Source organism: Cervus elaphus, chromosome 15 (genome assembly GCF_910594005.1).
Source record: "Cervus elaphus chromosome 15, mCerEla1.1, whole genome shotgun sequence".
Classification (NCBI taxonomy): domain Eukaryota; kingdom Metazoa; phylum Chordata; class Mammalia; order Artiodactyla; family Cervidae; genus Cervus; species Cervus elaphus.
In genome coordinates this window covers 64426153-64447403 of record NC_057829.1, presented here as the reverse complement: position 1 = coordinate 64447403, position 21251 = coordinate 64426153, and the positions used below count along the sequence as shown (strand labels likewise).

Here is a 21251-nt window from a genome sequence, read left to right as displayed (position 1 = left end):
GTTTGTTGCAGAGACAGAATTTAAAATGAGATATGAGGTCTTTCAATAACTTTATCAGATACAGATTGTTCAGGTGCAGGAGACATTTCTAAAAGAAGAGATACCCTTAAAGTGAAGTGAAGTCTCTCAGTCGTGTCCAACTCTTTGCAACCCCATGGACTGTAGCCTGCCAGGCTCCTTCGTCCATGGAATTTTCCAGGCAAGGATACTGGAGTGGGTTGCCATTTGCTTCTCCAAGAGATACTGCTAAGGATCTCAAAATGTGACAGCAGGGTGGAGTACGGTTTGTAAAAGTTTAGAGGAAATGTCAGATAGGTTTCTATTGTTAGAGAGATTAAAACTCAGGTATGGTTGAAGGTTAAAACAGGTCACGAGGTGGCATGAGTTGGGTTCGTCTGGACCAGAGAATACATCTGCAATTTAACTTTGCATAAATTTAGCTCCCAGCCACTGCAGCCAAGCTTTGCCTCTGTGTAAAAGTGCATCTCACCGGGCATCTACTTGCATATGAGATTTGTGCACTCCAGATTTACCTAGATGGTTATGCAGAGCAGTTAATGAGTGAACTTCTGGAACTGGATCACAGACTTGTTGCTCACTGCCACACCGTGTTTTTTCTCCCAGTGAAATCGGTTCCCTCATCAGTAAAACTGGAGTAATCAGAGCACTTCACATACCATGAGAAAATGCACTCTGTCAAGTGCTCGCTATAGTGTCTGGCTATTGTAAATATTATCATGGTGTCTGTGGGTCTGATGGACTTAGAACTCAGACTTTCAGCATCAAAAGGCTGTGGGATTTCTGTTCATGTTTGGCCTCAATCCCTCTATCTAATATAGAACATGGTACATCTGTGAACTTTTCCAAGGAGTTTGGTATCACAAATATATCATTCTAGGTAGACTTTAGTTTATAGCAACTGTTGTTTTTACATGTGGCTGGTGTCTCTGTCTCCAAGACAAAGGTAAGACTTGGAAGGTACAGGGCAATTATAGAGCAACAGGAAAAAAATGTCCAACCTGAACCTTTCAAACAAAATAGAGGGAAAGGGGTGGAAAGCCAGATATTGATTAAGAAAGTGCACCATCAACTTATTAAGGTCTGGTAAGACATTAGGAAGTGAGGGAGGTTGGTTCTGGTGAATGTTTAGAAGCCCAGGCATTGACCGGGTAGCTCCTGTTGGAAAATGAAACTCTCTCAAACCAGAAAATATCCTTCTCTTTTCCACTCAGATTCTCAGATAAGGTGGTGGTGGTGGTGGTTTAGTCGCTAAGTCATGTCCAACTCTTGTGACCCCATGGACTGTAGCCTGCTAGGCTCCTCTGTCCATGGGATTTTCCAGGCAAGAATACTGGAGTGGGTTGCCATTTCCTTCTCCAGTCTCAGATAAGGTAGTAAAAGCTAAAAGCCTTTTTCCCCTAATGATCAAGAAGCCCTCTCTATTCCAGGAATTTACAAGCTTTTCCTTGAATTTTTTTCATGTCTTCCTGCAGCTGTTAATCAGCATTTTCAGGAAGCTTTATTCCCCTCAGGGACCACATTTCTGTTTCCATTTCAGACGAATGACCTGGATGGCCCTGCCTGGCTTGCCAGGTACAGAACTGCTTTCCAAAGAGTGTCTCCTGCTGCTCCCTTCCTCTCTGTTTCTCTATTTTGGGCTCATGTGACCATGGGACACACAGGAGACCTGGTATTTCTCCAGACCCAAAGTGCTTGCTGGGTGTTAACATGTTTTATCTAATGGCAGCAGACTCCTGGATTCCTGCTGCCAAGGCTGAGTTTAACCTAAAGTTACCCCTAGAAGGGCAGGAGGGCAGGGCAGGTTACTGGGGTATGAGTCAACCATTGTGGTTTCTACTTCTTTTTTACTCTTAAAGGTACAGGAATAGGACATAAACAGGGTGGTGAAGAGACTGAATCACAGCCAAAAAAGCTCAGACACAGGGCAATCAGATTCACTTTTATTATGAACAAACACAATCTCAGATCAGTACAACTAGCTTCAGAGTTGATATTAATAGAAATTATTCCAAAATTATTCTTAGGTCACAAATAACTACTATCCCACATAAAAAGGGAAAAATCCCACCCAATCAAGGAAAAGGTATCCTGTGTATGTTTCCATGGCAATGAGTTTATGCATTCTCAGATTTTGTCTGGCTAGTTATCCACCCCTTAGCTAATGCATTTATTCAATCCCTCAGAGAACCATATAGATTCCTGATTGCATCCAGGACACGTGGTTCATGGTGGACACAGTTCATGGTGGATACTGCTACTATAAAAATACTCAGGACTTAAGAGAATTCCAAGATGCTTTATAAAAAGCATTAGTCATGCCTCAAAACTGCCCTTTGAGGTAGGTCAGTATTATTATCCCATTTTAACAGAAGGAAAACTGAGGCACATTATAGTTAAATGACTTGCCCAGGGTCACACAGCAAGTCAGTGGCACAGTGGTAGGACAGGCCCTGGCCTTAACCACCCATATAACTTTGACATCGAGCTTTCTTGAACTTTTCATGATGACCCATTTGAGCTACACTTTACAGAGAATACACTCAGGATACTAGCTAACCAGGAGGAAAAATTTCCATTTTAAATGCTACAACCATCTTTTAATCTAAAATAATAATAATAATAATAAATCAAATACATTCAAAATTCCTTCCACCCTCCATCAAATGCGGGCAATTAAGAAAAATAGCCCTAAGCAAAGTTTCCAAAATGAAGCCCAGAAGGGAATCCTGCAAACAGCTATACTCATCATTCTCCAGCCAGGCCACTTTTGCAGGCTCTGGGGTGCAAAGGGCTCCACAGAAGGAGCAGGGAGGGAGCAGAGCAGGCTCAGAGGCAACACTGATTAGAAAAGATGTAAGGCATCCAGATAAGTTGTCAGCATACCCACAAAGCAAGGACTATTAGAAATTCAGACACCATCAGATCTGAGTTTCTGGGTCATTAACACGCCATTTGAATTTAGCTTTAGAACCCTAAAAACAGTATTCCTTACTCAGTAGACAACCCCCACCTACACAAGTACAAGTACCCTGGGCCCAAGGACACCATCCAGCCTTGTGTAGGGTCATGGTATAGGTCAGATCCATGGAACACTATTAGAATAGAAAGATATGTTGTTTTTGATCATCAGTTGTAAAGCACGCATCAGACGACCTGTGGAATTAAAACTACCCCACAGGCATTTCCAAGGGGTAGGTGCTTCAGTCAGAGGATCTAATCTACAGTGATCTTCTATTAGATTTTTTTTTTTCCTACTGAGAGGAACAGCTCAAAAGACAAGGATGCCTTTAGTTTAGCCCAAGCCCTGTAGCTGCCATTTTTCCAATTAATACAGGAAGAAATGCTCTCCTCCTTTCCATCCTTGGAGCTCAACAGTGGCAGAGCATTTGGTATTGTATATTTTCAACCTTTAAATAGAATAAAGCCAGGCTTCTGCCTTGACAACTGAGGTTACAGGGACAGAGAGACCCAAGGTTCTTCCAACACTCCTCTATACTATTGTCTGCCCTAGACTGTGTTTGTGGGGAATGCTGGTTAGTTTGCTGAACAGAGACACTGTTCAGCAAAGTTCATGGCATCTCACATCTTAAGCCTCAGTCAAGGTCTTGCGGTACACCCTTGCTCCCTCCAGGGGCTGGGGCCACCTTCTGAGTGAGGCACTTTGGAACCTGCCTTTGCTTCTTGTGCTTCCCAGTGAAGGCTAGGCTCCCCCTGCTTCTGCAAGCATTGCACTGTCCCCTGGGAGCACTGACTCAGGCTAGGCAGCTTACCCAGTACGCCGGGGCAGCCAGCATGCTCTCTGGTTCTGACCCAGACAGAGGAGACTAAAAACAAATCCTCTTTTGCTCCATGGCTGGCTCTGGCACAATATGAGCATTCGGCTTGGCCGTGCCTCATGAGTGTGAATGCCTGTGCCCAGGATGTTTCTAGCAGGGTTTGCCCGCCTTGTCTGGAGTCATCAGTGTGGTAAGGAGCACAAGGATATAGATGGAGGCTCTGGAGGCCAAGTGAAAGTGGCAGCTTGCTCAACTTTGTAAAGAGAAACAGTGGTTCAGTGACCCTGACCATTCTGTTGGTAAGAGAGGGAACAACTTGGAACCGCAGTAGCCATCACTGCCTCTGGAATACACACAGAAGAGGTTTGCCTGTCCAGAGAAAGAAGGAAACATCGAGGAGATAGAACCAGCAGGAGAAAGTGGGCAGAGAAGGCAGAGCCAAGAATCGATAGGGTCGTTAAGAGATTCCTACCCCATCCCCCAGCCAGTCCTATACTTTCAGCTAGAAGTTAATAGAAGGAATGAGTGAAAGGGTTCAACACTGTGGGGAGAAGCCTTCTAATGCTTTCTCATTCCAAGGAGAAAGTGGAATTAATGAAATGAACCCAACATCTAACTTGTTTGTATAACCAGCTTCCATATCGGAAACACCCAACAACTTACTCAGTAACCTTCTGAATCCCCCAGCAATGTGATCTCAGAGCCTTTCTTTTGTAACCTTATCTCTTGGGAACTGCCTACAGACCCTGCCCCTCAACCTCTCCATCTCCTGTCCAGCAGCGAGAGGAAAGGAGACAACCTGGCTAATTCTTCCTCTTCTTCAAGCCCCCCTCTCTTTCAGAGGGAAATACTCTGAGAGAATTACTTTAATATTCCAACCAAAGTACCCATGTATATATAGCTTTATGTTTGACCCAACTCCGCTTCCTAAAATTCTTTTTTGGGAGGCAGCTATGCTCACCACCATACCACCAACACATCTCTTTTTTGGAAGTCTCAAAATGCTGTGGCCGCCTTCTTACCATGAGGGGAGCTGACCAATATCCCAAAGATGGCAGAGTAGAAAGATGAAAGAATTTTGACAATTTCCTGAGCTGCTAGAGTCAGCAATTCTGGAAACAACCAACCTCAAGATTTCTTGTTATCTAGAATAAGAAATCTTCCTGTTATGAAAGAAAGAAAACAATTTGTCTGCAGCAGAGACCACTTTTACCACAAACTAAATGCTTCTTCTTTATCCTCAGCCTAAAGTATATCAGGACATTGAGATTTGCTTTTGAGTTCTAGGACTGCCCTGCTCCATGGCTATTTCCCAGTCAGAGTCAGGAGAGAAAGGGAGCATGCTGGGTGATGGGCAGACAGGGGTGTCTGATCACAGCAGGAGCTTCCTGCCTTGTTTCCCACTTCAACTCATCCTATTTATCAATCATACCATGCATGCTGACTCTCTCCCCTGACAATTTACCTGTTTTCGCAGTTTGGTGCCAAAATAAAGTTATTTTTCCATTTCATCCAGCAAAACCCTGGGCTGAAGATCATCAGGGCCCTTCCCAGAAGATTCTCTCCTATCTCCAGCTCGAGCCATCCACCTTAAAGCTCAGATAGCTCAAGGAAAGGGTTAGCTGGGGCAAAGACCACTAGTTTTAGACTACAGAAAGGTTGTCTAGGCTTTGGAAGCTGGAAACCCGCCAATGACTGACCAACTGCTTGCCTGGGAGGCAATGAGGGGAAAGAGAAAGAAAGGTGATAGGGACTAAACAAAGGGAAGGATAAAGGGAACAGAAGAGAAAGAAGATAAGAGAAGAAATAAGAACATGAGCTTAACATCATAAAGGCAGAGTTGTTGGCTTTCAACTTAAAAAGAAAATTTAAAAGAATATTGTACTGTAATGGGTTAACATCATCTTTAGCATCCTGGTAGCATTATTCAGTAGTTAATAAACAGAACATTAAACCTCTGCCCAGCTGGCTTTTGGAAAAGGAACCCAAGGGGCCAAAAACTCAGCCACTCTTGTAGCTTTCCTCTCCAGTTCTTTTCATCCTGGCCAAGATGGCAGCCTTGGATACTTTCTTCCGGTCATAAGCCAGACCGATGGCAGCCATGCAATCAATGAAGAATGTGGTAAAGTTGATGTGCCAGCGGTACTCACTGGCAGAGTAGTCATAAGGAAAGGTGTGGTGGTAGTTGTGGAAGCCCTCACCTGGAACAAAAGCAGAGAAAAGTTATGTAGCTATACTGTGGATTGCTGGCTTCTTGATCTTGGCATTCTGGTTCCATAGCAGAATGCCTCACACCTAGTAGAAACCTGTTGCTGTTGAATGAATGAATGAAGCTAGTCTTTTAAACTCTGAATCAAATAGATGCCCTGAGAGGCATCTTAAGAAATGACTGGGGAGAACCTGGTCACCATGGCTCTCTGGGAACCTTTGTGGGAGGAGGGCTGGCAGTTTCTCTGAGAAGATAAGATGATTTCAGAGAAACTGCTATCAGTAGAAATGGGTTTTAGATAAGAAAATTCCAGAGCTTCACTACATATTGGTATAAGACCCTAAAGGCTCTTATACCATATATAACCACATACCACATATAACACATGTATATGTGCACATGTTAGAGTGGAGAGAGAGTCCAGAATGAAGAACTTTTACTGGGCTTCTTATAAAGATGAGCAAAGGAGCACACTTTCCCCCACTGCACGGGCACTCTCTCCAAGGGTACCAAGAAACTGGGCGGCACAGTCAAAAGTCAGAAGAAGGGAGGCCTAGCCCAGGGAGGGGCCTAAGTTTTCTCAGCCTCTACTGGTTCAGAGTGGACTGTTTTGGCTCCTAATTCTTTGAGCTTTCATCCTGGGGGTGATGCTGATAAAACAGAAGCTCTCTGAGGGAATAAGAATCAAAAAGCTTAGGTATTCCTTCTAACCTCTAAAGTTCTGAAATGAGCAGTTCACTTTGCTGGACAGAGGAAAATCAAAGAAATTCTAGATTCAGAATAATTTCTGTAATGAGTCAAGCTGTGGAAACTCCATAGAGTTCTCCAGTCCTAGGCAGGATCTTCTTTGGAACCACATTCAATAACAATACCCTTATGAGGCTGGGGTAAAGCTGGGTAAAGAATAGCTAATAAAAGAGTGTGCTGAGCCCTTTGAAGATGAAAGAGCCCCAGTACAGTAATAATGACATTAATAACCAACAAGGAAGGAAGTCCTATGATGGGAATAACACCATCCAGGGCACCATTTCAAGGTTTGCTCACAGTGTGGATCATCAGTTTATTCAGTGTGAACTGAGTAGGGGAGGGTAGGATAACCCCAAGGCTAAAGGTACTGACGGAAGATCGCTAATTTCCATAAATGACTTTGCAACTAGGCTCTGTCTAAGCACTAGCTAGGCCCACACTTATCAGATTTAAAACAATCAGACACACACACTGTGCCAAGAGAGGAAAGAAAGAGGAGGAAGGTTAGTGGGCAAAAGAAGGATGAGACTCTGTAATGGAACAGCAAGATACAGCCAAGAGATGCTCAAGCGGGGAAGTTGGCTCTGGCAAAGAGAAGATGAGCATGTGACTGGGGGGTGGGGGTGGGGGTAATTCAAGAACAAGATTAGAATGGCAGGGAAACAGGCGACCAGAGAACAAAGAGTGAGGTGATAAGTGGGGAGCAACAGGGATGAAGGAACAAATGATAAGTGAGATACTGACAGCCACTCTGAATAGGCTTGGGGAAGCTCACAACAGATCTGTTTGCAGTACGGGACTGATCTCATTCCAGAAACCTTCCATTACATTAACTGGTTTTCTATGAAAATAGCCTATAATGTGATTGATTTCAAACATGGTTCAGAGTAAGAACATGTAAACAGTACATGGTGTCTGGAAGGAGGGGAAGATGCATGAAAATTAAAAAGGAATGAAAAAATGCCTTTAGTACAGAGAGTAATAAAAAAGAAAAAGACAGTCAGGGTTGAGAATATAAAGGAAGGTTTTAAAGAGAACCAAGTGATGGCTAGGCCATGGCACATGTACATGTGTGGAAAAGGGAGGTTACCTATCTATGCCGGATGACCAGAAGCCCTGATCACTGGAAGAGGCCGTGGGGTCTGCCTAAGGAAACCTAATTCCAGGCCTTAGTCAAGTTCTATATTTAGCTGAAAAGAGTGACAGACCAAAAAAAAAAAAAAAAAAAAAAAACAAAGAAAAAGAAAATGGAGACAGATGGCAGAACCCTGTTGTCTGGCTATTGGAACAGGACTGGTAGAAATAAATTCCTGAATAGTCAGCATTGGGTCAGTAAGTAATTGCTTTACTAGGAGTTTCCTAAGTCACACTGTGGGGAGGGAGTGTTCCCAGCACAGCAGAGAAACAGAAGAGAGAAAAATAAAGGATAAGAGAAGAGAGTGGTAGGTGGTGATAAAGGGCCACCAACAGTTGCTTCGATATCCTTCATACTGGCATCACCAGGCAGTAAGGCATGTAACACACTTCAAATATTGCCCCTCTGAATACAGGAAGGTGATAAAAGAGAAGCTTATTGAGTTAAACAACAAGTATTTGTTTTGTATATCACGTCTAAATATAAAACACTAGGCTTTCTGGCCACCCAGATGACCCTACTCTTCTATTTATGCATTCCCTGCCCCAAGCAAGACTACCACCCAGATCAGAGATGACTGGGAAGAGGACAGCCCAAAGGGGCTCATCATACATAGCATTTGTGGATTGCTCTTAAACCTGGAATTAAAGGCATTGTTATTTTTCACCCTTTTCTCTTTACATAGGACTTGTGGCTTAACTTTCAAGGGTTTTCTAATACTGTCCCTTAGTTTTATAGTGGAATGACATATGGAGAGGGGATATAAAACAGGTAAATCTAGTTTTCCTGGCTCATAATCTAATACCCTAGGCAGCAGACCACTAGACGTGGTCTTGCTGTGGACTGCTGACTTACCCACAGCTCCCATTGAAACCAGGATATTCTCTCGGGGGTTGATGGTCTTGTCGTAAGGGCGATATCCATACATATGGGCAGCACTGTTCACCAGCCAGGTGGCGTTGAGCCCAGCAGCGTAACGGAAAAGGGTGGCAAAAAACAGGCTGTTTTGAAACGTTTCACCCCATAGATACCACGGCACGAGTGTGGGCAGGATGAAGCACAACAGCAGGACAGCAGGTTTATAGTACCTGCATTGAGAGATCATACACTTAGTGAGTGGAGAGAGGATGCTGAGACCTACCTGATTTTCCACTCTCACAGGGCTGGGCTGTCCCTTCTACACTGAGAGCACAATGTGGCAGGCAACAGAGCAAGAGGGAATGGGCAAGGAAATTTTCTGAGAATATAGTGTTATTATCATACTTCTGAGATGAGGTAATAAGGGGTTAAATGACTTTTCTAAGGTCACACTACCAGGGAGTGGTGGAGCAAGGACTGGAATGCTTCATCTCCTGACTCTAAATCCACTGCTCTCTTTTACTACTTCAGGGGAACAGACAGGGTCCAAATTACAGACTGAGTTCTCCTTCCCGGTTTTTTCCGATCTGCCTTTGGGCTTCCTTTCCCTTTCAGCAGTGCTCTTTGCAGAATCTATGTTTAAGTCAATCTTTATTTTTTTTTTTTGGCCACACCAGGTGGCATGAGGGGATCTTAGTTCCCGGACCAGAGATCGAACCCATGCCCAGTGCACGTGTGGAGTCTTAACCACTGGACCACCAGGGAAGTCCCCAGAACTTTTGCTTAGTATGTTGCCTTCATCTCCTGCTAGCCAGGAATCTTTATCATCCTTCCTCTTCTTCTCCCTCAGAGAGGCACCCCAAATGTCCTAGATGCCAGCAGATCTGTCCCTCTGGAGGGCCTGTTCCATTCTTCCTCCTCCCAAAGGTACAGCAGGCATCGACATTACCAGGGAATTGATTTCCTAGATGCCTTCAGCAGTTAAGTCTGCTATTCTTGTATCATTAGTAACCCCTGCTGCCTTCAACTCCTCTCCATTCCTACCACCACTTCCCCGCACGGAAACCCAGGACTTTCCCACCTCTTTCATTCAATGCCTTCTCTCATCCACCCCAGAACTACCTTTCTAAAGCACACCTCCAACCATGCCACCTTCTGACTCAAAAACCTTTCCATGGTTTCCTATTGCCTGGGTTGAATTAAACCTTGTCTGCTTGTAAGACTCCATAAGAATGGCATCAGTCTCTGTTGCTAGTCTTTTTTCCTACCACACCCCGTATTTCAAGCAAAAGGACTCTGTTCCAGGAACACACTTCAGCTCTTTCTATTTGCACTGTCCCCCCACCCACCTGCCCTGTGCCATCCATCAGTGGATTCCAAAGCTACTTTCTTCATAAGCCCTTCCCTGATGTTCCCCACTCTACAGTCTCCCTCCCCTTTGTGCCTCTCCTCGCTATGGAAAATATTTTGCCATGTATCATAGGTATTTGGACACTTGGCTTATCCTTCCACTCCCCAATAAGCTATGAACTCCTTGAAGGTAAGGACTGACACATTTGGCTTTGTATCCATGACTGTCCTAGGTCAACAAACATTTGTTGAATTTAATTGGCTTAGGTAGCTCAGAGAAAAAGAAACAACAGTCTATGGCTCTGGGCCCATGGGCTATTAAAAATTAGGGTTTTAAATTATAATCTGAGATATGGAAACCAAGTAAATTTCTCAGCTCATGTTGACAAGTCCTAGGAGAAAAAAGGGGGTCCCCAAATGCCAGGTCCCCAGCTCCATCATCATGTCACTCACTTCCTCTGGAACATCACCAGCTTCTCGGCTCTTAGGTCAGATAAATTTAGCGTAGCACCCTTTTCTCTGACAGCTGGGTGTTTGCGCACAAGCAGCCAACCCACGTGAGAGAAGAAAAAGCCACGTCGGGAATTGTGGGGATCAGCATCCGTTTCTGAAAACTTGTGGTGGGCACGGTGATCTCGGGACCATTCAAAAACGTCATTCTAGAGGAACAGAGAAGAGGAATGAAGGCCTGAGGAGAGACACCCTCTCAGGGGAATTCCAATTGCCGGGCATCTTCCAGAGCCCACAGCTCTCAGCCCAACCTCACAAAATACCTAGGAGTCAGTGCTCCAAAGGAGAAGTCATGCAGTTGCCTCCTCTCCTCCCTAAACTTGCTGCTGAAGCATAAGTGGAAAAGCAACTTCAAGTCTCAGGACCACATGAACAGGGCTGGCTGCTTCTTGAGGGTTATGTGGTGGGCGGAATGCAGGAAGATTGTACAGGGCTCAGAGTTACATTAGGAGGGAACACTGCAATTCTTCAAGCAAGAAATGGGGTGTGGGGGGCTAATCCCTGAGCGTGGATAACAGGAGGCAGGCAGCCTTATGTCTTAGCACCCTGGTCAGTGGATGAAGCTGTGGGCAGCTCCATTCTGATGCCTTGGCAAGAGATACCTCATACAACTCGAAAAGGCCATGCAGATAAATCATGATATGACCACATTCCCAAATGGCCTCTGGGACTCTTTCTATTCCATAGAGTGCGCCAATCTCTCTTCCTTTTTTTTTGCTCTACAGGGACAATATCAGGAGCCTTTGAGGCATTAAGGCATATGGCAGAGATGATTACACAACCATGGATATTGCCATGGAGAAGGGGACTAACTGGGCTTCCTTGTGTTTTCCTCTTGTTCCAAGCTAGGCCCCTCACTACATGCTATCTTTTGCCCTTTGCTACTGCTTAATAACTATGAGTTCTCTTTTTCCAGTCCCCTTCATTCTATCTCTGCTAAAAACTTTCTGCTTCAACAAACCTCAACACTTGACTTAGGCAGCCTGGTAACCCATTAAAAGGAGCATAATGTTGGTCTACCTAAACCCTCAGTGACAAAATTTCCCCATCTGTGAAATGGGGATAACAATGCTACCTACCTCCTAAGATTGTTGTGAGGGTTTAATGAGGCAGTCTATGTCAAGTGCTTAGAGTAGTGCCAGACATATAGTTAGCACTATAAAAGTGTTTGATCGTCTTACCTGAAAACAACAGAGTTTAAAAGAAGAAATCTGTGAAACATTAACTTCAACCCCACTGTGACAGAGTCCTAAGACATCCACCCAGAGTTGTGAATGTTCTGTCCAATGTCTGCCCGTGAAAGCAGGCTCAGTTCTTGCCTTATGCACTTATGAAAGACCACAACAGCCAGACTGAGTGATAACAGAGGTTCAAAAGCGACCCTGCCCACCGACATTTTTTCCTCTTTATCTCCTACTTGCCTCTGCCAGTCACTCAGAAGTATCCCTATGTTTTATGGACTTCAGGACCGAACCTGAACTTAACCACAAGGAGAGAGGAAAGTGAAGTGGTTGTCCAGGTGCTGTCCCTCTCCAGGCACTGATTGCCTCCATTCCGCCACTGGCTTATCGATAACGAGTGAGGAGAGAAAGAGCTGAGCACAGCTGGCTTCTCACCTGGAACGCCATGGTGTTGGCGATGATCAGGAAGACCCGCAGGGGCAGCCGGGCTTTGTAGGTTCGGTGACTCCACAGGCGATGGGCCCCTGCTGTGATGCCCAGGGCACCCATCAAATAGTAGAATAACACTGCCAGGATAAGACAGGGCAGGCAGTCAGTAACCTAGGAGAGTATTTGCATGATGTTTTCCTCAGGTCACAGTGTGTGTTCTTCAGGCTCCCGGTGAGGATCTGCTTTTCCCTGAACTCCAGGGATACCTTGATCTCTTAGGCGCCTTTGATTTTAATCACTTGAAAAATACCATCCCCTCTCATCATCTAACCTAGGAGCTGGAATAAGCTTAGGAGTCCCAGGGAACTTCAGAAAGGCAGGAGAGAAGAGGGCTGTTACCCACCCCCACCTTCCCTGGCCATTTGGCCTTCTTTGTCATGGATATTCTCCCAGGTCCCAACCCCTCTGACCTTCTGCTAACCTTCTTCAGTGTTTTAAGGACCACAGACCACTATGGCAGTGCTTAAGACCCATAGGCAAGGGTGGTATTAAAATATTTAACAGACAGTATAGTCTGGGCACTGACCCATTTGAGGGTGCTTGGGTTCTAGGGCACATTAAGGGGGCTCAGAACTAGGACTATTTACCAAGTGGTCCAAAAAACTTTTAGCAGGCAATGTGGCCACAGGAAGGGAAAACCAACCCCACACATCAGTCATAGCTGCAGTGTCTTAAGCTTCACCAAGGATTCTATGTTTTCTGATTCACTAGATACCTTGAAAGGGGCTTAATATCCCTTGCTTTGCAGCTGAAAAAACAGATGCTTGGCGAAGTTAAGCGTTTATCTGTGGTCCTATGGCTAGGAAATGGAGCCATGGCTTGAAACTAGATTTCTGTCTCAATAAAGTGGTTTGTGTTCCAGAAGTCTGGCACGAGGATGTATACCATCCACCTCCCCAAGATATGCCCACGGTTCCGTGGCATATGTCTCGCCAGATATGTCTCGCCTTTGCCACGTCTCTCTGCCAGTCCATACTCCAGCTGGCAAGGCTAATTCTAGATAACGGCAGGACAGGCTCAAAGTTGCCCAACACTGTCATGCCTCACCTTCCTGGAGGCCTGCTGGCTCCAGGCACCAGATAGAGTCTCTAACTGGGAGGTGGGTTGCTGGGCAACCCAACAGCCACCCACCTTCCTCTGCTCAATAGCTCCAGGGAGGCAGGGGTTGAGGCCTTGGTAGAGCAGTGACTATTGACAATGTTTCATTCCTAGGGAAGGGCTAGAAACAATAGATTCTCAGTGGCCACTGAACTTAATTGCAGTTGGAGACACTGCACATTGTAACAAATCCTTCTGTGTTCTTCTCCTGCCACAGACACCAGTTTCCTAAACAAGCCCCCACCCCACCCATCTTCCTCTACCCTATCCAATTTCTCCTACAGGAGGAGAGCCATGGAGCCAGAGTCTGTCCCAGTGAGAGTTCCTCTACTCATAGCCCTCTGGACTGGGTTGGGGCCCTAGGTGATTTGCTGGTCCCTGGGCATGTGGTAATAGCCTTTCAGATGCCGTATCTGTCTGCATCTACACCTGGAGAGATGATGGTTGAGCCACAGCCCACCAATCACCCAGGGTAAAGGAAAGTTCTTTGGGCACAAAAGAAGAAGCACTCAGCTCAGAAGCACAGAAGCTCCTAGAGTTGTTTCATGCCACAGAAGACCCTGGCAAGTTGACTCAGAAAAGTACCTGAGATCCCTGCATTGACAGAGGAATTGGAAAAAGCACTCAAACCCTCTGGTGGCTTTTTTCTCATCAGCACCTCTAAGCCTATCTTCTAGAAGGCTCTGGGTCAGTTGGAAATTCATTCTCTTAAAGTCCAAATTGGTGGTTAAGCAAAACCTTAGTTTTAGTCCTAAGAAAGAGACTGGAGAAGTTTTACCCCATGGTCCCTCAGTGTAGCCAGAGATATCTCTTCGGCCATTCCCTCAAGGCAGTTCTGAGACACCAAAACTGCTCAGTCATGAGAAAAGCTGGGATCACAACCATTTGCTAATTTAACACCATCCTTAGGGATAAAACAAGAAAAGGTAAAGCCAAGCTCCTGAACTCTGAGGCCCCTCTGACCCTCCCTCCTCCCACTGCCCTTTTGTTCCTTAAGACAAGAGTTCTGAAATCCCCACACCAAACCAGTCATTCCATCAGCTAAGCCATCCACCACAGGGCCCAGGGACAGGAGTATAAAAGTCACCATCCAGGCTCCATGTGACACATTTCTCTGTCCAAAGGCACAGCACACACCCATGGGCAGGACACCAAAAAGGTAGCGGGCACAGCCCTGGTTTGGGGATAGCATTCTGCCCCCTGCACCAGCAGCCAAGGGAAGGGAGTGAGCAGCAGCATCTGGTCAAGCTCAGGACTTTACAAGGCTTTCAAGGACTCTTGGGGCTGGAAGGGGCTTGCAGGTGACCAAACACCTTCACCAAACACCTGGTGAAGACTTCTCTACTGGGGAGAAGGGGTGGAGAGAGGAGTCCGAAGCCTCCCTGGGGAATCCCTGTCCTGCTCCTGATTCCTCAGTTTGAACTGAAATTCCAGAACTCAAGTTCTGCTGGGTTCTTAGAAGGACTAGAGAACAGATGTCCCCCTCCCCTCAAAAATAAGAGCCCTTCCTGGTCTGCCGATGAAACGATTTCATCGGTGCCTGGCTGGCCCCAGCAATTAAACACATGTAAAAAAGCACTACCTTTCTAATCTTAAAAAAAAAGTACTATTGTCCCCAGTGTGTTCCTTGAAAAACTGAGAGAGGGGATCTACCCAGCTACATTTCTGTCCATGGATTACCAAGAGGATTCCTCCCAAAATCTCCACATACCAGATCCACCACCTTTAGACCAAAGAGGTTCTGGAGGACTTGTCTGAAACTTGGCCCGCCAGCCCTTCTATGTAACTCCCCTCCAAGAGTGCAGCTGTCTGCAAGCACCCCACACCCAAGACTGCTCTGGAAGACCTACAGTTGCTTTCTGGAGGGGGAGTTCTGGTCTGCCCCTCTCAGAGAGTGCTGATGTGCCCCACCCTCCCATCCCTGGTCTTTAGGGTTCTCTGTTTTCCCCTTCCCAAGCCAGACTCAGTGGCAGAGGTGGGAATGCCCACAGAGCGCATGTATGTGTGCAGGCGGCAAGGCCCTGCTATCAGCCCAAGCCCATGGATTCCTGAAAGAGCTGAGCTAAGGACAGGCAGGTGAGGGATACATTGGGGACTATCCCCCTCACTGCAGCAGCCTGAAGGCCAGGGCTGCCCAGGCCTAGGAGAGAGGGACTGGAGCAGGATGGGTGTGGAATGGACATGGAACACTTCTTGAACCTTATTTCAATCTAAGAACAATTTGTCAAGACCTACACAGAATCACAGATCAATCATCTGTATAAACTAAGTTACACAGGAGCCTTCTTCATCTGTTTATGTAACCAAGGAGCCTGAAAGGGCCCAGGGTCAGGGCAAAATAAGTTTGTGGATGACCACCACTCTGTTCCTCTACTACTAACTCTCTTCCTGAGAAGCTGTTCTTGTTACCCCATGACTAGACTCAGCTTAAGCCCTCTAAAGTCACTCATCTAGTCCCATGTTCCCATGCCTCCCAGGTAGGGACCTTGATTCTTTCCTGGCTGGCAGGGCTGGGACAAGCAGTCAAGCAAAAGACTTAAAACAGAAAACCTCTTTCAGAGAAAGATGACTCTGGTATAGTTCTGCTCATTTCAAAACCTGAGGCCCATGGTCTCAGGGCTCCAGCCCCAACACTGAAATTAAAAGATCCCCCAGAGTGGACGCTCCTGCATCCCAAAGGCTCTGTTCCCAGGCCACCCAGCCTCTCAGGACACCAAAGAGAAATGGCTGGGAAAACCTCGGCCTGGAGGGGCTGGTGTTTCTACTCTATGTAAGTTACTACTTAACTAAAAGAGTGGAGAGAACCTGGGGTACTGGGTCGGGAGGACATGGGAACTTCTTACCCCAGATATAGGTGTATATCTTGCAGGTGGGGATCAATGTGATCCCATACAGGGCTCCCAAGTGTAACAGACCCATGAGGATGATGTTTCTCCAAACATACTCAAGCTTGGGCTTTGGGCCCTCCTTATCCTGGTAAGTTGGGTCATAGATGTCATCTCTCATTTCAGGGCGGATGTCTTCTTCCAAGTATAGGGGAGTCTTCTCCAATTTGCCCCCTCCATTCTGCAGGACCCTGGAAGGAGGTGCTGTGATGGTGGTGGTGGTTGTGTAGGAGCTAGAGATCTGGAAGGGAGACGGAGTGGAGGATCAAGAGAGAGGAGAGGACACGTGGAGGTAGGTAGTAGGGACCACTTCACTCCCTAGCCAAGCTGGGGGAGGGGCGGGGGATAGGCACAGACCTGGTCCCAATACCCAGGTTACCTGAGGGCAAGGTCTATGGCAGACGGAAGACAGGGAAGTCCCCAGGAACTATGCAGAGATTGGGGAGAGGAGGTGAAACCTCAAGGTGAAGGGGAAATAAGAAAGAGGAGTGAAACACTCGCACCCCAACGAGCACACAAAGAAAGCCCGCATACCTACATACATAAGGCTACCGGCAGGACCAGGTTTCTCTTTAAAGCGTAAGAAACGAAAGTTGGAGACCTAAGTTGGCAAATTACAATCCCCATTCCCAACAAACTGAAGGCAGTACAACTCGCAAAAGATGGCTATGTTCTCCTGCGATGATCTCAACTCTTCTCCAGTGAGTCACCTAGAAGCCCCACCAGCACCGGCGAACCCGGGGCCTGGGGGCCATTCCTCGGAAGCTCTCACCTCCTCTTGCAGCAAGTGGGCCGGCATCTGGGCCCTCGGACACTGGGATCACTTTCCCAGGGCTGAGACTGCGGAGCGGAGTTCGGGGCAGTCCGAACTGAGCGTAGGCTAGTTCCTGAGCCTGCTTTTGCGTGGCGATCCGCGGCGCTGCGCTCGGGACCTTCCGCTGCGCGGTGCGCGCTGGATTGGTGTCCGAACCGGACCTGCTGTTCTGGGGATTTAAAGGCTAGCGCTGGCAGCGGGTGACCGTGCCCCGTAGTTCCTCAGACCCCTTTTATTCGCTGCCAGCTAGGGGCAAAGTGCGCAGAGTTGGCTCACCGTGGGAGACCCGCCTGGGCGGGAGAGGGGAGGAGACAGACAGCGAGGCGTGCTGGGGGCCGGAGAAGCGAGAACTGGATGCTGCAGACACACCGCGTCTTGGCCGCCGCAGCCCCTGCCTCTGCCCCTGCCCCTGGGGAAATGCTAATGGGCTTCTGTAGACTCTGGCGCGTCATTGGCCGAAGGGAATTTGGTGCCACCTCGTCCTGCCGTTGCCATTGGCTCGGCGCAATCTGCTGTTCCCTCTGCCGCGAGCTCCTCACTCCCCCTCCCCTCCCTTTCTCCTCGGCTTCTCTTCCACCGGCCGCTGGGCCTCTACCGGGCATCCTGCCGCCTCGGAGGCGCTCGGGAAGAGGGAGAGGACCCGGTCGGGGAACGGTGCGGGGATGCGTGTCAGCCCTGGACTGGCCCCGGGCAATTCGCAAATGGATGGGCACTGGGGAAGTTTCCCGGGAAAGAGTGGGGAAACCACGCGGGCGACCACTCCACACAACTCCACCCCGGCCTTCCCGCTCGCCTAGACGCGTGGGAGGGGAGACGTGCCCTCAAACCCCGGGTCCCGGGCCGCGCGCCTGGCGAAGCCCCGCCTCCCTCTGTCGCTAGCGCTCAGGGGATGCGGGGTAGGGGGCTGGGGGCCGTTCGGTTGGCCACGGAACAATGGCCGGGCCCCGCCCACCAGCGGCGCAGCGCTAACCCGGGACTGCTGAACAGGCATGCGGGCCTCCCCGCGGGCAGGCCGGCGGGAGGCGGCGCACACACAAGTAGATGCACTGATGTGTACATCTGCACGCGCGCAAGAGGTTCAACCACTGGGCACGTCGAAAGGGAATGTTCACTGCCAGGCACCAGTGAACTATGCTATCCCTGTGCCCACGCCAACAGAACGAGTGAGGGATGTTCTGGAGATTCTTTAGATTGTCGGGTTGTTGTTTTGGAATTGCCTTCGTTGGGAAAGGCCATTTCGTGGGGAAAGTACAGACGTGCTTTCACTCAAAAGCAGGAGAAAGTACTTATAAGTGCAGCAAGAATAGCCAAAAGGTATTGATTGCAAGCCAATCCACAAGAATCCTTTCATTTGATACTTACTTGTGACCCTGTGAAGTTCCCTGGGGGCTCAAGACAGTAAAGCGTCTGTCTACAATGTAGGAGACCTGGGTCCGATCCCTGGGTCAGGAAGATTCCCTGGAGAAGGAAATGGCAACCCACTCCAGTACTCTTACCTAGAAAATTCCATGGACAGTGGAGCCTGGTGCAGGCTCCTCTGTCCATGCGGTTGCAAAGAGTCAGACATGACTGAGTGACTTCACTTTCACTTTGTGGCCCTGTGAGGTGGGTAGTCATTTATTCCCTTTTAAAAGATGAGAGAAGTGATCTATAGAGAAATTAAATAACTTTCTTATGGTCACAGCAGCCAGTCAATGATAGAGCTAGTAGCTGAGCCCAGAAATATAATGATGGAGCCCAGGTCTTAATCCCTACTCAGAATCCCTGGTCCCTGACATGTTCTGACCTCAGTGTTGTGGCTCACAGTCTTGCCTTTTCCGAGGGCTGTGGGAGCCTTACCATGGGGGTAAGCTGGGAACCAGGCAGGCTGTGCATTCTCCCAGCCTCCAACCACACCCCTGTCTCCCCAAATACCATCCGTTTGGCAAGAGAAGAAAGTGAGGAGTTTTGTGCCAACAACTAGCTTCTGGAAGAGAGGCACCTGGGATGGCCTGGAAGGATGATTAAGGAGCTCGCTAGTAGGCCGCAGGTCTTGGGGTCTGGCCAGCCTCCTGGTCGGTCACCATCCACCTCCATTCCAGTCCTGACTCCCTGTCCAGTGCAAAAGTTTTGAATGAGACTAGATGTTTTTAGATACAGACAGCTGTCTCATCATGGCTCAGTAGCCCTCAGCATGTATGTGGGGGAGAGAAGTCTGGGCACTGTTGCTCCTCTCCAGGCTCTTCTGCAATGTCTAATTGGCTTAATTCCTCTGCCATGTATAGGGCTATTCTTCAAGGTAGAAGAGTCAGGGTTGCTTTGGGGGTGTACCCTCAATTGTGGCCAAAAGTGGCTCTACCACTGAGACCAAATTTCTTTCCCTTTAACTGACTAGGTATGTCTGAGCCTATTTCCTCTACTTCATCAGGGAACGAGCTGAAACATCAGAGTTCTCTAGAAACTGCCCTCCTCCTCACTTAGACTCAGGTAGGTATGACTGATGATACCACTTAATGCTGCCATTACTATGTAAGCTAGGTGCTAGGTCATTCAGGTTCTGCAAGAGAAAGGAAAGGGGGCCTGCCAAGACATAAGTGGAGAATCAGGAATATTTTATTCCTCTCTAAAGACAAGATGCTACCCTGTGGGGGAATCTCTGGGAGTTTATAGAAGGTCTGGATAAGGAGAGAGTTTTGGGGAGGAGGGGAATGGCCAGAGCCATCTCACTGTTGATAACTATAGTAGAAAGGTGAGTGGTTCCCTAGCTTGGGCTTCCTCCCTGAAGTTCATCTGGGGCATATCACATGGCTATGAGTGTATCACCCACTACTTTAAAACTCTCAGTAGCTTGCCACAACCCATGAAATGTGGCTATGTGGTAGGAGTAATATTATGGGGAAAGCATGAGCTTTAATTTTTTTTTTTTTTCGGTCATGAGGGACCTTAGTGCCCTGACCAGGGATCAAACGTGTGCCCCCTACATTGGAAGTGCAGTCTTAACCACTGTACTGTCAGGGAAATCCCAGCATGAACTTTGATATCAAGAAGTATTAGGTCAGTGGCAAATTAGAAGTTATAAATAAGTATATTATCAATATTTGTATTCAATTGCATGTATACATTGATTAAGATGATAGGTGTTTCAGTGCATAATAGGAAAGCACAAAATATGCTTGGGAGATGAAGATTGGACCTATAAATCTTGCTTTGTGAAAACGGGTGCAGGGTACCATAGCAGTTTCTGGACTGATGTTGATCTATGGATTAATTTAATCCCTATAAAAATCCAACAGATTTCTTTGAGGAAATAGACAAGCTGACTCTAAAATTTAAGTGGAAATGCACAGGGTCTAGAGTAGCCAGAAATGATCTTGGAGAAAAAGAACAAAGCTGAAGGAGTAAAATATTTTAATTAGGACTTAACCATAAGCCTAGAGTATTCAAGAGAATGTGGTATTAGGGAAATAGAGACAAGCAGGTCAATGAAACAAATTAGAAATTTTAGAAACCCACCAACACACGTTAACTGACTTTTTACAATGGTCCCAGGTCAGTACAATGTGAGAGGGAAAGTCTCTTTTAACAAGTATTGCTGGGACAACTGGATAACCATATAGGTTAAATGAACTTCAACCTCTAGCTCATTCCACAAAAAAAAAAAAAAAAAATGAGAGCTAAATGTAAAACCTACAACTATAAAGTTTCTATGTAGAATAGAGGAAAAGATCTTTGTGACCTTGAGGTAGGCAAAGGTTGTTTGGACAGGATACAAAAAGCAAGAACCATGGGGTGGGGAAATGGATAAATTGCACTCAAGAAAGTTAACATTTTATGATACCAAAAGGAACTATTAAGAAAACAAATAGATAAGACAGTGAATGAGAACATATATCACAGCACATAAAAAGATAACTCAGAAAAATGACATAAGATTTAAACATACATTTCACAAAAGGAGGTATAAAAATAGCCATATTGGCTATTATTTAATAGCACATGAAAAATTGCTGAACAGCACTAGTCTTAGATATGAGAGCTAAAGCATAGGCAACAAAGGAAAAAAATAGATAAATGGAACTTCATCACAATTAAACCTTTTACGCTTCAGAAGTTATTATCCAGAAAGTGAAATGACAACCCATAGAATGCGAGGAAATGTTTGCATATCATATATCAGAAAAGAAATTCATATCTAGAAT

General features: G+C 46.8%; 2 protein-coding genes across 2 annotated transcripts; one reads left to right on the top strand and one right to left on the bottom strand.

Annotated features, from left to right (window-relative positions):
* Nucleotides 1-1939: 1939 nt before the first annotated feature.
* On the bottom strand, nt 1940-17467 carry SCD (stearoyl-CoA desaturase). Its single transcript, XM_043925160.1, has 6 exons — nt 17032-17467; nt 16218-16500; nt 12223-12353; nt 10550-10755; nt 8744-8976; nt 1940-5998 (listed from the first exon to the last, which is right to left on the bottom strand). The coding sequence occupies exons 1-6, from the start codon at nt 17056-17058 to the stop codon at nt 5799-5801; spliced, it is 1080 nt and encodes a 359-aa protein (XP_043781095.1). The 5' UTR covers nt 17059-17467; the 3' UTR covers nt 1940-5798.
* On the top strand, nt 17428-19524 carry LOC122708552. Its single transcript, XM_043924768.1, has 3 exons — nt 17428-17516; nt 17605-18387; nt 19448-19524. The coding sequence occupies exons 1-3, from the start codon at nt 17428-17430 to the stop codon at nt 19455-19457; spliced, it is 882 nt and encodes a 293-aa protein (XP_043780703.1). The 3' UTR covers nt 19458-19524.
* Nucleotides 19525-21251: the final 1727 nt, after the last annotated feature.

Excerpts from the sequence above, each read along its gene's own strand:
- SCD (XM_043925160.1), bottom strand. The coding sequence starts at position 17,058 with ATGCCGGCCCACTTGCTGCAAGAGGAG. Across the intron at positions 16,501-17,031 it reads CCCACTTGCTGCAAGAGGAG|ATCTCTAGCTCCTACACAAC; the intron begins GTGAGAGCTTCC and ends TCTCCCTTCCAG. Across the intron at positions 12,354-16,217 it reads GATATACACCTATATCTGGG|TGTTATTCTACTATTTGATG; the intron begins GTAAGAAGTTCC and ends TTATCCTGGCAG.
- LOC122708552 (XM_043924768.1), top strand. The coding sequence starts at position 17,428 with ATGCTGCAGACACACCGCGTCTTGGCCGCCGCAGCCCCTGCCTCTGCC. Across the intron at positions 17,517-17,604 it reads ATGGGCTTCTGTAGACTCTG|CTCCTCACTCCCCCTCCCCT; the intron begins GCGCGTCATTGG and ends CTCTGCCGCGAG.